Source organism: Phyllobates terribilis, unplaced genomic scaffold (assembly GCF_046119375.1).
Source record: "Phyllobates terribilis strain yellow unplaced genomic scaffold, ASM4611937v1 Scaffold_4__5_contigs__length_816908805, whole genome shotgun sequence".
NCBI classification, from domain to species: Eukaryota; Metazoa; Chordata; class Amphibia; order Anura; family Dendrobatidae; genus Phyllobates; species Phyllobates terribilis.
The window spans coordinates 221,794,208-221,806,602 of NW_027362764.1; the positions used below are offsets into that span (position 1 = coordinate 221,794,208).

The 12,395-nt window shown below is 48.8% G+C and overlaps 1 protein-coding gene across 5 annotated transcripts in view; it reads left to right on the forward strand.

Moving 5' to 3' along the window:
- The window catches only part of ACP3 (acid phosphatase 3), a 200,264-nt gene extending 190,740 nt beyond the window's left edge, over positions 1 to 9,524 (forward strand). For all 5 annotated transcript variants that reach the window (XM_073678094.1, XM_073678095.1, XM_073678091.1 and 2 more), the window contains one exon: positions 9,409 to 9,524. In XM_073678094.1, the coding sequence (XP_073534195.1) occupies positions 9,409 to 9,521 (113 nt within the window). In that variant the 3' untranslated portion in view covers positions 9,522 to 9,524. The remainder of the gene's footprint in view (positions 1 to 9,408) is intronic.
- Positions 9,525 to 12,395: the final 2,871 nt, after the last annotated feature.

Sequence of the window (12,395 nt, forward strand, 5' to 3'; positions counted from 1 at the left end):
AGAAACAGCTGGAGCTCAGTGGGAGCAATACTGCTACGAGTCAGGGGCTGGCAGCTGCAGAGCTCGCCCTGACTGAGAAGCGTTCTTACCGGACCCGGCGTCCGAGGCTGTGGGGACTAACTCTTACCCAGCAGCAGAAGCCGACCGGCAGGGGATTTCAGGTCCTCAGGCCCAGAAACCCGAAGGCACGGTCACACGTGTGGGACCAGCACCGCCATCGTGGAGCGGAAGCCAAATGAAGGCCCCGAGTCACCGGCCATACGGGTGAGCACCACACGGTACACTCAGGGACGTGGGCTACTTATATCCGCTTCTAGCAAGGTAGCCAGAAGAGTACAGTCAGTTTGGGAGGCCTACAACTCCGCCTGGCCAGGGGAGATCCCATCTGCTCAAGGACTGACCAGGCCCCGTTCGCTAGCAAGTACTCCGGGAGGGTCTATCGTTGTTACCAGTAAAGACCCTGAATTACACCGCACCGTCTCTGAGTGGTTCCTGCTACCCCCATCTTCCACGTCGGCTGCCCTGAGGCCATACCCCTCCCGTTGGGGGTTATACTATCACGCTGCACAATTCTACACCGGCCTCAGCGGTCTGCCCTGCAGCGGCAGCTCCATAGCTGCAAATCAACGGGTGGCGTAGTCGACACTCAAATAACATCTATCAAGACTGCCACACACTGAGTCTGACCCCCTGGGCACGGACCGGGTCCCCGCCACTCGGAGACTACAACCCTCATCTGATCCGGTTCCGGGTAAGCCCCCGTGCGCGAGACGCTGCGCGACACAGCAGGCCCAGGGGCGCGTCAACTTTGGCGTAGTCGGCAGGATTTCGTGCCCGCAACCACCGGGTACTGCGTGCCTGAAAAGCAAAGACTGTTCAAACTTACCAGTGGTGAGGTTTCCCGCCATCCGGCGCCATCTTCTGCCTTCTTCCCGCCATCCGCGAAGTTTTCCCGCCATCCGGCGCCATCTTTGGCCTTCTTCCCGCCATCCGTGGAGTTTTCCCGCCATTTGACGCCATCTTGAGGACGCCGCGCGGGAAGAAGAGGGGCGTGGACTTCGAAAGCGCGCGAGAACTGAAGCCCCGCCTCACGTCCGGACGTTGCGTAAGGTCCTGGAAGGAGCCCAGCAGACGCCGACGTCACCGGAGCGCGACGGAAGGTCCTCAACCCTGACGATCTACTGCGGAGCCGCGGCCTACGGAACAGGATCATCGCAAGGTAGGCCACGGTCCACTAGGGGGGAGGAAGATGTCGGATACGGAGGAGAGCTTCACTGCCTCAACCCCCGCCAGCGCCACCGCTGCTGCAGTTATGCCCTTCACCATGCCCTATATCCCGGGAGCAGCTTGGCTACCCCAGTACTCAGGGGAGTCACATACCCTGCATGACTTTAGAGAAAAGCTGGATAGCCTCTTCCAGGTGTACCCCCTCACCGAAGAGCAAAAAGTGAGCATCCTGGTGGCCCAACTAACCGGGGCAGCTAAAAGGGAAGTAAAATCCTGGCCACCTGGGAGGAAGACTGTCGCAGGGATACTAACCCGGCTGAAGGATACCTTTGATACCCGCACCTCAGCCGAGATTAAGCTTAGATTCTACGGGTGCAAGCAGCGAGCGCATGAGAGTATAAGGGACTATGCACTAAACCTACAAGAGGCCCTGAGGGCCATTAAGCAGACCGACCCTGATGGAGTGGGAAACGAGGACAGGCTGTTGACTGAACAATTTATAGAGGGACTGTATTGTAATGCCCACCGAACCCAGTTGCGGGCGATGGCCTTACAGGATCCCCATCTGGGCTTTGCACAGTTCAAGGACAGAGCCATCCGGGTGCTCCGAGAACCGGCACCGGGTGGCGTTATGACCCACAGGCGCCCAGCTATTACTTACCACCAGGAGGCGGCGCCCTTGTCGACAGGGCCTGTGGGAGCTGATGCGCAGGCTTTGCACAATGACCCAGCTCCAGACCTACACCATCAGGTCCAAGAGCTAGCTAAGAGCGTTGCTGCGCTAACCCGAACTGTGCAGTCTTTACAGGTTTCCACCCCAGGGAAGATCCAGCTGGCATCCGGACCGGAGGACATCCCGTGGCGTCGACCAAGGAGGACCCCACTGGCCAGAGGAAGACACAGTGACCGATACAGCGAGGACGGACGACCCATCTGCCGCCGCTGCAATCAACCCGGACATATGGCAAGGTACTGTTCTTTAAACGGGCACAACCTGGGGTAGAGGGCTAACCCCCAGGAAAAAGATCACCAGGCCCATCGAACTGGCGCGACAGATATGTGGGAGGACGTCCAGTCTTGCCGGTGGTACTGGATGGCATTCCCATGAGTGCCCTACTGGACACCGGGTCGCAGGTCACCACCATCCCGTACGTGCTCTTTAAGCAGTACTGTAATGACTCGGATATTACCCGCTACCCTGACGACGACTTGAGTATCATCGCCAGCAATGGCCAGCCCGTGCCACAGATTGGATTTAAAGAGGTGACCATCAAAATCGGTAGAGTCGAACTGGCAGCACAGGGACTGATCATTGTAGATATTGACAAACATGAGAGTCACCCAAAAATAACTCTAGGAACTAATGTAATTGAAAATTGTCTTGCAGAGGTGATTTTCCTTTTACAGCAGGTTGCCAAGAACGCCAGCTCCGGCGAGCAGCGGGTGCTCCAGAAAGAGATCCGGGCACTGATGCGACGGCAACAGGTGGAACTCTCCGGCGGTGAGATTGGTAGCGTAAGAATGTGTGACCCTTTTCCTATTGCCATGCCCCCAAAAAGTGAAATGATGATTTGGTGCCGGGCAGCTATTGGTCTGAGAGGTAGGGATTACCAGGCAATGGTAGAACCAGTTTACTCAGACAGTAGGCCCACCATTTTGACAGCACGGGGGGTGGTTGATGTACGCCATGGGAGGGTGCCCGTTCGCATAATAAATATCGGGGAGAGGGAAGTGTACCTGCCCCGGTATGCCACGCTAGCCAAATTATATACCATTAACCAAAATTCTATACAATCTGTGGAACCCTTGCCTCCATCTCACCCGGAGGAAGGTAACGGCTCTAAGAAAAACATGGAGGACTGGTGTCAGCAACTACATCTGGGTACTGACTCCACTCCCTCACACCAGAAACAAGGAGTCTATCGGGTGGTTCAGGAGTATGAGAGAGTGTTCAGTAAACACCCGTTAGACTTCGGGCGAGTCAAGGGGGTAGAACACCACATCCCCACGGGAGACCATCCTCCTATAAAAGAGAGGTATCGACCCGTACCCCCTGCCCACTACCAACACCCCAAGGGGATGCTTAGAGACATGAAGAAGGCTGGGGTGATCAGGGATAGCTGTAGCCCCTGGGCAGCTCCACTAGTCTTAGTCAGAAAAAAAGACAACACCATGAGGATGTGTGTAGATTACCGGAAAATCAACCGTATCACACACAAGGATGCGTACCCCTTACCAAGGATAGAGGAGTCATTGGCTGCTTTAAGATCTGCTAACTTCTTCTCTACCTTGGATCTCACTAGCGGGTACTGGCAGGTTCCTGTAGCAGAGGCGGACCGGGAGAAGACCGCATTCACCACCCCGATGGGACTTAGCGAGTTCACCTGCATGCCGTTCGGACTCTGCAACGCACCAGGAACCTTCCAACGACTAATGGAGTGTTGTCTGGGCCACAGAAACTTCGAGACGGTCTTGTTGTACCTGGACGATGTCATCGTATATTCCAAGACGTATGAGGACCACCTGAAACACCTGGCGGAAGTGTTCGAAGCTCTGGCGAGTTACGGCCTAAAGGTGAAACCCTCCAAGTGTCACCTCCTGAAACCAAAGGTGCAGTACCTGGGACACGTGGTGAGCGCTGACGGAGTGGCTCCCGACCCTGATAAGATCACCGCAATTAAGGAATGGCCAAGCCCCTCCAGCGTAAAAGAAGTGCGGCAGTTCCTCGGGTTGGTAGGCTACTACCGAAGGTTTATTCCCGGTTTCACCAAAAAGGCAGCACCTATGCAGGACCTCCTGATAGGCCAGTCCCGGAAGGCCAAGAACCAGAAGCCGCCCTTCAAATGGGAGGAGTTGGAAGAAGAGTCCTTCCGCCAGCTGAAGATGGCCCTCACGGGGGACGAAATCCTGGCGTACCCAGATTATAGCCAGCCCTTTATCCTCTACACCGACGCCAGTAACATCGGGCTAGGAGCCGTACTGTCCCAGATCCAGCAGGGGAAGGAACGAGTAATCGCCTACGCCAGCCGAAAACTGCGACCCACCGAAAGGAACCCCGAGAATTACAGCTCATTTAAGCTAGAGTTCCTGGCCGTAGTATGGGCAGTCACCGAGCGCTTTAAGCATTACCTCGCTTCTTCCCGGTTCACCGTGTACACGGATAACAACCCGTTGACCCACCTGGACACGGCAAGACTCGGTGCCCTGGAGCAGAGGTGGATGGCCCGTCTGTCCAACTACGAGTTCACAATCAAATACCGGGCCGGACGCTCCAATACCAACGCGGATGCCCTGTCCAGGATGCCCAACCTGCCGGACGAAGGAGAAGATCCGGAGGGACTGGAAGAAGTTGAACTCCCTGCATTCCACCGTCATGGGACTATCCAGTATTCCCACCGGGTAAGGAGTAAGCAGGCTGCTACGTTGAACCCCTTACCTCACTACAACTGGGCGGAAACGCAAGGAAGGACCGTGCCAGCCAGAAGACTCCCCTGCAGTCCATCGTCACCCGGCAACCGTTGGAACTGGTAGCCTTGGATCATGTAAAACTGACCCCAAGCAGAAGTGGCTACGTCTACGCGTTAACCATCGTGGATCATTACTCCCGGTTCTTGGTTGTCGTCCCCGTCAAGGACTTAACGGCTCAAACAGCAGCTAGAGCCTTCCAGCAGCACTTTTGCCGTCCACACGGGTACCCGGACCAAGTGCTGACGGACCAGGGACCTGCCTTTGAAGCGGAGGTCTTCCAGGAATTCTGCAATCTGTATGGCTGCCGGAAGATAAGGACGACACCCTACCATCCGCAAACTAATGGACTTTGTGAGAAAATGAACCAGGTGGTAATGGATCTTTTAAAAACGTTGCCCCTGGAAGAACGCAGTCTGTGGCCTGAGAAGTTGCCCAATCTGGTGGACCTATACAACCACATCCCGGTAGGTTCCACCAACTGTACCCCGGCTTACCTAATGAGGGCAAGACCTGGTAAGTTACCTGTTGACCTGGAAATGGGAGTCCTGACACCCGAGGACACTTCACCAGAAACAGACTGGGACACGGAGAGGCAGCAGCAGTACCGGAGAGTACAGGAGAGCGTGGAGCGAAGTCTCTGTCAGGCTAGGGAAAGACAAGAGAAAACTTACAACCAGTATGCTCCCGCTGTTCCCCTGGTACCCGGAGAGCAGGTCTTGAAGAGGAAGAGACGGCTCCACAAGTTGGACGACCAGTGGGAAAAGGACCCGTACACCGTACTGCCCTCAAGCCACGAGAACCCGAAGGTTTGTACCATCAGTAAAGACGGAGGGGAAACCACAGCTATTGTATCCCGGGACCACCTGAAGAAGTGTCCCGAACAACTGAGGAACCCTGAAGAGGAACAAGAAGACCATCGACCCGTAGAGGAAAGGGAAGATATGGTTAGTACTGTGCTCGGGGACTTCCCTCGGTCTTGGACTCAAGTCAATGGTGCAGTTGTGGTACCCGTACTCACCTTCCTCCAACCAGCATCCCAAGCACCTACGGAGCAACAGGTAGAGCTGGAAGAACAGCCGGTCCAGGAGGCAGAAGACCCCACACCCGCAGACCAGGAGGATCAACCCTCTGCTTGCAGTGAGCCTGCCATATCCCTAGTGAGCCAAAGAGCCGGTAGACAGCTGCCCAGTTTACCCTTGACAGCTCCTACACCCTGTAGTTCAGGGCTAGGCAGTCAGCTCCGTAGGTCCACTAGGGCCACTAGAGGCCAGTTACCCGCACGGTGGAGGATTTGAAGTGTATAAATTGTTTTATTTATGTTTACCTGTGTATTGTTGCTTGTGTATAATTTTGTGTTTCTAGTTATTTGTAGGAGTCCTTGGTGGATTTACCGGGAATCCTTGTACATAGTTGGAGCGTAACCCAGGACGGACTAAAGACTGTTAAGGACTCGGGGTAGGACAAACCCCTACCTGGTTACGTCTCCCTGTTTTGGTGAAATGGACACCTTGCTTTTCTTCAAAGACTGCACCCGGTTACGGACATGCCGTAACCATCTTTATATGTTTTTCTTATTGTATTATTATTGTTTTTATCTTGTTATGTTTTTCTAAAATATGTTTAGTCCCGGAGTACTAAATTTCACTAGGGGGGAATGTGACACCCCAGGGGTCTGGTTGCCACAGTGATAGAGATGTTATGTCTGAGAGCAGGTGGGAGGTCCTTTGGTCAGGGATCCTGGGCATGCCACACCTCCTGCCCAGTCTTGGGAGGGGAAGAACTTCCCCTATATAAACCCGGGGCTGAAGCAGGGTTAGGAGTCAAGGAGAGTAGAGACAAGAGACAGTCATAGGAAGAAACAGCTGGAGCTCAGTGGGAGCAATACTACTACGAGTCAGGGGCTGGCAGCTGCAGAGCTCGCCCTGACTGAGAAGCTTTCTTACCGGACCCGGCGTCCGAGGCTGTGGGGACTAACTCTTACCCAGCAGCAGAAGCCGACCGGCAGGGGATTTCAGGTCCTCAGGCCCAGAAACCCGAAGGCACGGTCACACGTGTGGGACCAGCACCGCCATCGTGGAGCGGAAGCCAATAGAAGGCCCCGAGTCACCGGCCATACGGGTGAGCACCACACGGTACACTCAGGGACGTGGGCTACTTATATCCGCTTCTAGCAAGGTAGCCAGAAGAGTACAGTCAGTTTGGGAGGCCTACAACTCCGCCTGGCCAGGGGAGATCCCATCTGCTCAAGGACTGACCAGGCCCCGTTCGCTAGCAAGTACTCCGGGAGGGTCTCTCGTTGTTACCAGTAAAGACCCTGAATTACACCGCACCGTCTCTGAGTGGTTCCTGCTACCCCCATCTTCCACGTCGGCTGCCCTGAGGCCATACCCCTCCCGTTGGGGGTTATACTATCACGCTGCACAATTCTACACCGGCCTCAGCAGTCTGCCCTGCAGCGGCAGCTCCATAGCTGCAAATCAACGGGTGGCGTAGTCGACACTCAAATAACATCTATCAAGACTGCCACACACTGAGTCTGACCCCCTGGGCACGGACCGGGTCCCCGCCACTCGGAGACTACAACCCTCATCTGATCCGGTTCCGGGTAAGCCCCCGTGCGCGAGACGCTGCGCGACACAGCAGGCCCAGGGGCGCGTCACTTATATACCAACTTTATTATCCAATATAAAAGAATAAAAGAAAAACATTAAAAAAAACAACATTTACATGTGCTTATTACTTTTGCAACATCTGGTGATGGACAAATTCATTTTTGGAGAACTGGACTAAAATCATTCCGATAATTCAAACCACCAGGACCTAGAGTTTCCTCATGCAAAATCAGCTCTGCTTCCTTCTTTAATAGTAGATTATGTTTATCTCCTCCACCACCTGTTACTGGTATGTGACACAAACCCAAAAAATTTGCATGCAGTGTTGATTACTCCCGTGACTTTCCCTCAAATGTTGGATTAATCCCTCTCCTGTCTGAAGGGATTTTTGCTAAATCGTTTATACATCGGTCGTTTCGTCTTTCATATGTAAAAACGTTGACAATCACATGACGCAGCATATACCAGGAACTGTGATCTGAATGTCAAAAACTGATTTATGGAATGAAAGCATCCCAAATTAATTTGGTTGACCGTGCCCAGGTAATTACAGTAATTGCATTGCATTTATTTAAAGTTTTCTTTCGGTAGTCTTTTATCTAACCAGTTCCCACTATGCATGTTCTCTGTCATAGTGCAAGAGAAAGTTAGTTGCTATCGGTTTACGATATTATTGTGTGAATAAGGGGCAATCCATGAATAAATATTTTGACATACAGTAAATCTATATGATCACCACCTATTTTGCTAGTAAAGGTTCATTTGGTTATTATTCAGATAATATATAAATTCCTCAAATTCTTTATTTAATCCTGACCAATCTGTATACCTGAGAAATAATTTTATATATATAGCAAATGGGTTAAATACGTGAAAAACCATTTGGGACTCAATTTCTTACAAAAAAAATATTAGTGACAGTTGGGGCCAAAGGCGTAGTACTACATCCAGGAAGTTGTGCGTCAATTAAATGACATTAAACGTATATCATCCTTAAATCAGGATATAGAGAAAGTGCAGTTTTCCCATGAAGATCAGCCAAAGGCCGAGCTTCACAGGAGGACCAAGATGGCAAACCAAGATGACATTTTTTTTCTAAGCTAAACAAGCCCATCTTTTCCAACTTCTCATCATATGAGACTCCATCCATCCCATGTAATAATCTAGCTGCCAAATTGAACTGACTCTAACTTTCCAATATCATTTTTAAAATGTAGAACCCAAAACTAAAACTTTTAGCATGCACAAACAGCCCAGACTGTAAGGGCATGCTGGGAGTTGTAGCTTCACTACAGCAGAATGCTTATTTGTTCTAATATATGCCCAATTTCTAGGAAATGACTGATCCGCTATTACCTGTCTTGTCCCTTTCTCCCTCTCACTTTTCCTATTTTCTTTTCTCTTGGTTTTGTTTGACCTTAGTAATGAGTTTCTTCCTTCTATCTGGCACTGTGGCTGCCTTCTATCTGGCACTGTGGCTGCCTTCTATCTGGCACTGTGGTTGCCTTCTATGTAGTACTATGGTGGTGGTGTAGATATCTAGTGGCAAAGGACTATGTCACATGTCACTGAGGTACAAGTCTGTGTGAATTTTTTCTGTACCCTAACTATAATTGATAAAGAATAAAACAGTCACCTCACCTTGGAGTTCTGTGCAGCATCGTAGCATGGGGCCGCTGAGGTCTGCACCCATTTCTGAGCAGGAGGAGGGCCAAAATTACATTTTGAGGGGGGGGGGGGGAGACACAGGGAGGTTTGGGGCAAATTCTCTTACACTTAGAGCTATATCATACAGGACTAGAGGTCCAAGATTACAATCTAGCATTAAATGCATTTTACTTTAATTACATTAGAATACAATATATTTGTTTAGGGGGATAAGGGGTTAAATATCGGACTGTTCGAAGGGACTCAGGGAAAGTTAACAGTTGACAGGTTAGGGGGCGCAAAATACTTGCCTTGCCTCAGGCGCTGGCAACCCATGCTACGACACTGAGTGCAGATTATATTTAGACCACTGATTGGAATGGTGGTTTACGTTTTATAATACTGAATGGTATATGTGTTTGTCTTATTAATCTATTTTGTGGATCTTCTTCAGGTGCTGTTATTAGACTCGCCATTGCTGTCGCCTTCCTAAGTTTAGCAGTTCTCGGTCTCCTGATCTTTTATTGCCGCCAAAGGAAAAAATTGCTAAACTATGAAACCGTGTAATGACAGATCAGACAAATATCTTGGCTCAGGTAGATAATATTAGTGACAGCTGTCACCATGCAACGTAAAGGATAGTCAGTTGTATCCTGACCGAAGACCATTAAAATGGAAAAATTGAAATTTTCAGTTCTCCGGTGCAAGTATACATCAAGTGGAATCGTGCAAGCGCCGGAATAACACAGCACTGTACAATCGAGCAAAGTAGCGGCAAATGTACTACAAATACCAAATGTGCTATAATACAAAGACTATGTGTTCTGTATTTGAAAAGCTACTGACAAGGTTATTCTTATTGGTAATGAAATTTATACTCTTTTCTACATTTTATATACCTGGTTTTATTTGTATTAGACTCTGATAGATGACATTTCAACCTTTGGGTTGAGGTATACATTCGGAGGGTGTTTTATGTCTTAAGAATATGCATGCAATGACTTTCGTCACCCATAAGTTTCGATATAAGACAAATAAATAAATACTGCGCGTATATGTTCTTTGTTGGATTGCCTCTGCATAGAATAAAATTGTCCACTACACTATTCAATACAGCCAGCCAAAAGAATACTCTTATGGCATCCTTTAGGTGAATGGAGCCCTATAGATTTATATGACCTATATGCAGGAGCTTTCCTGTCTTATAGTGGAAGAGTAAGGCTATAACATGATATGTTTACAACTTAAAGGGGTTGACTACTGTTTTTTTATTGATGACCTATCCTCCGGATAGGCCATCAATATCTGATTGGTAGGGGTGCGACACCCAGCACCCCCCCCCTCCAATCAGCTGTTACTGTCAATTCTACAGATGCCATGGCCACTATAGTTTACTGGAGCTGCTCTGAGAACTTCCCGGCCGGCAACGATAGCTGATCGATGGTGGTGCCGGGGGTTGCACCCTCAGATATAGATGAACTATCCTAATGAAAGGTCATTAAAAAAAAGTATTGGCCAACCTCTTCAACTTTGATTTGCGACTAACCATCTTTTTGTAAAGTTATGTTGTAAATGTGTTAATTTGGTCAAGAACAAATTCATTAAAGATTGTGGCATTTCAAACATTTCTTGAACTAATTTCTTGTTAAAGGGGTATTCCCATCTGCTACATTTATGGCCCCCACAGGATATGCCATAAATATATAGTGATTAAGAGGGAAAAAAAATACATACAAGAGGAACTCAGGAGCACTTTTCATTGTTTTGTAGGCTATTGTGTAATCAGAACAACTCATAAACACAAAATGGACTTATAATTAGTGAATAATAGCGTTCCACCATTTCACACTTAAAGAAGAAATCTCAGTAAAACAGTTTTTTACTAAACCATCCAAATTACGTATGTGTCATAGTACATTAAAAAAATACTTACACATCACCGTCTTTCCCGATGTCTAGTGCCGCTCTGGTATTCTTCTGGCCCACATGACCTGATAACAGACTGTCTCACAAGTGTGTAAAAGAAGCCGCTTTCTCGATGTACGTTGATGGACAGTCATTTTGGTTCTCATTAGAAAACAAGCACGGCCCTACACACTGTGAGATAGTAAAGGTGAAGACGTGTCACAAGGGCCAAAAAAGGACTGGAGTGGTTATTGGTAAGAACTTTAATATACTTGCACTACATAACATACATACAGTAATTAAGAGGGTTTAGAGAAAAATACTGAGTTTGTTGAAAAAATAAACTATGTTTAACTTACCCTCCCCGCGCCAGGGCTGGTTCTCCGCTGCTGCTCCTGGTATCACGTCGACAGCGTTGCAGCCAATCAGTCAGCTCAGTGACTTTGAGTGGCCTGTTTTGTCAACTTGGGCAGAGACGCTGAGCTCAGTTATTGGCTACAGTACTGTCTACGTGACGTCAGTGCTACAGACAATAACTGACACCGAGAGCAGTGGCAGAGACTCAGCACTGGGTGCAAGAAAGGTCAGTAAGACTTGTAGGCAAAAAATGGTGTTTTACATCCGATTTTCATCAGTGTTTGGTCAGTATGTCAGTTTTTACCATCAGTGTTTAATCAGTGATTGACACTTTTGAAAAAAATTATAACATTTCAAAGCTTCTCCTATCCACTGGAATGTTAATCAAGGACAGCAGACAGATTGCATGGATATGCCATCTTTATGTTGTCTGGGATTTTTGGTCCTGTATAACTGAGCATAGAGACAGCTGTCAGTCACTGATAGGACTGTCCACTGGACCAAAAATCCCAGAAACCGCATTGGTTTAAATTACTAAAACCTAGGTTATAATAATAATAATAATCTTTATTTTTATATAGCGCTAACATATTCCGCAGCGCTTTACATATATTATCGTCGCTGTCCCCATCGGGGCTCACAATCTAGATTCCCTATCAGTATGTCTTTGTAGTGTGGGAGGAAACCGGAGAACCCGGAGGAAACACACGCAAACACGGGGAGAACATACAAACTCCTTGCAGATGTTGTTCTTGGTGGGATTTGAACCCTGGACCCCAGCGCTGCATTATACTGAATCTTTTCTCACACCCTACTGTATATATCAATCAACTCAACTCCCCCTGCTCTGCAACATGGTGTCGGCAGATTGGACTTTAATAAGTGCCCTGCCCACTTATCACAATTTATTTGTATGTTCAGGATAAAATGGAGAACAGGTTTCATACTTATGATCTTTAGTCTAAATGTATATGTATCAATGTATTTATGCCACAAAACCACAGGTAAATTTGCCGTTTCATTCTGCCTGATCCATCCTATTAGAGAAAACAATACTTAAACGAGGAGTCTCCTTCCAGGTGTTACACACACGCCGCTAGGTTCAGATAGGGCGAGACGGGTTTCATGAATTCTTTGGAATCCTGGGGAAACCGTTACTCTGGGCGACCATAGGCTGCA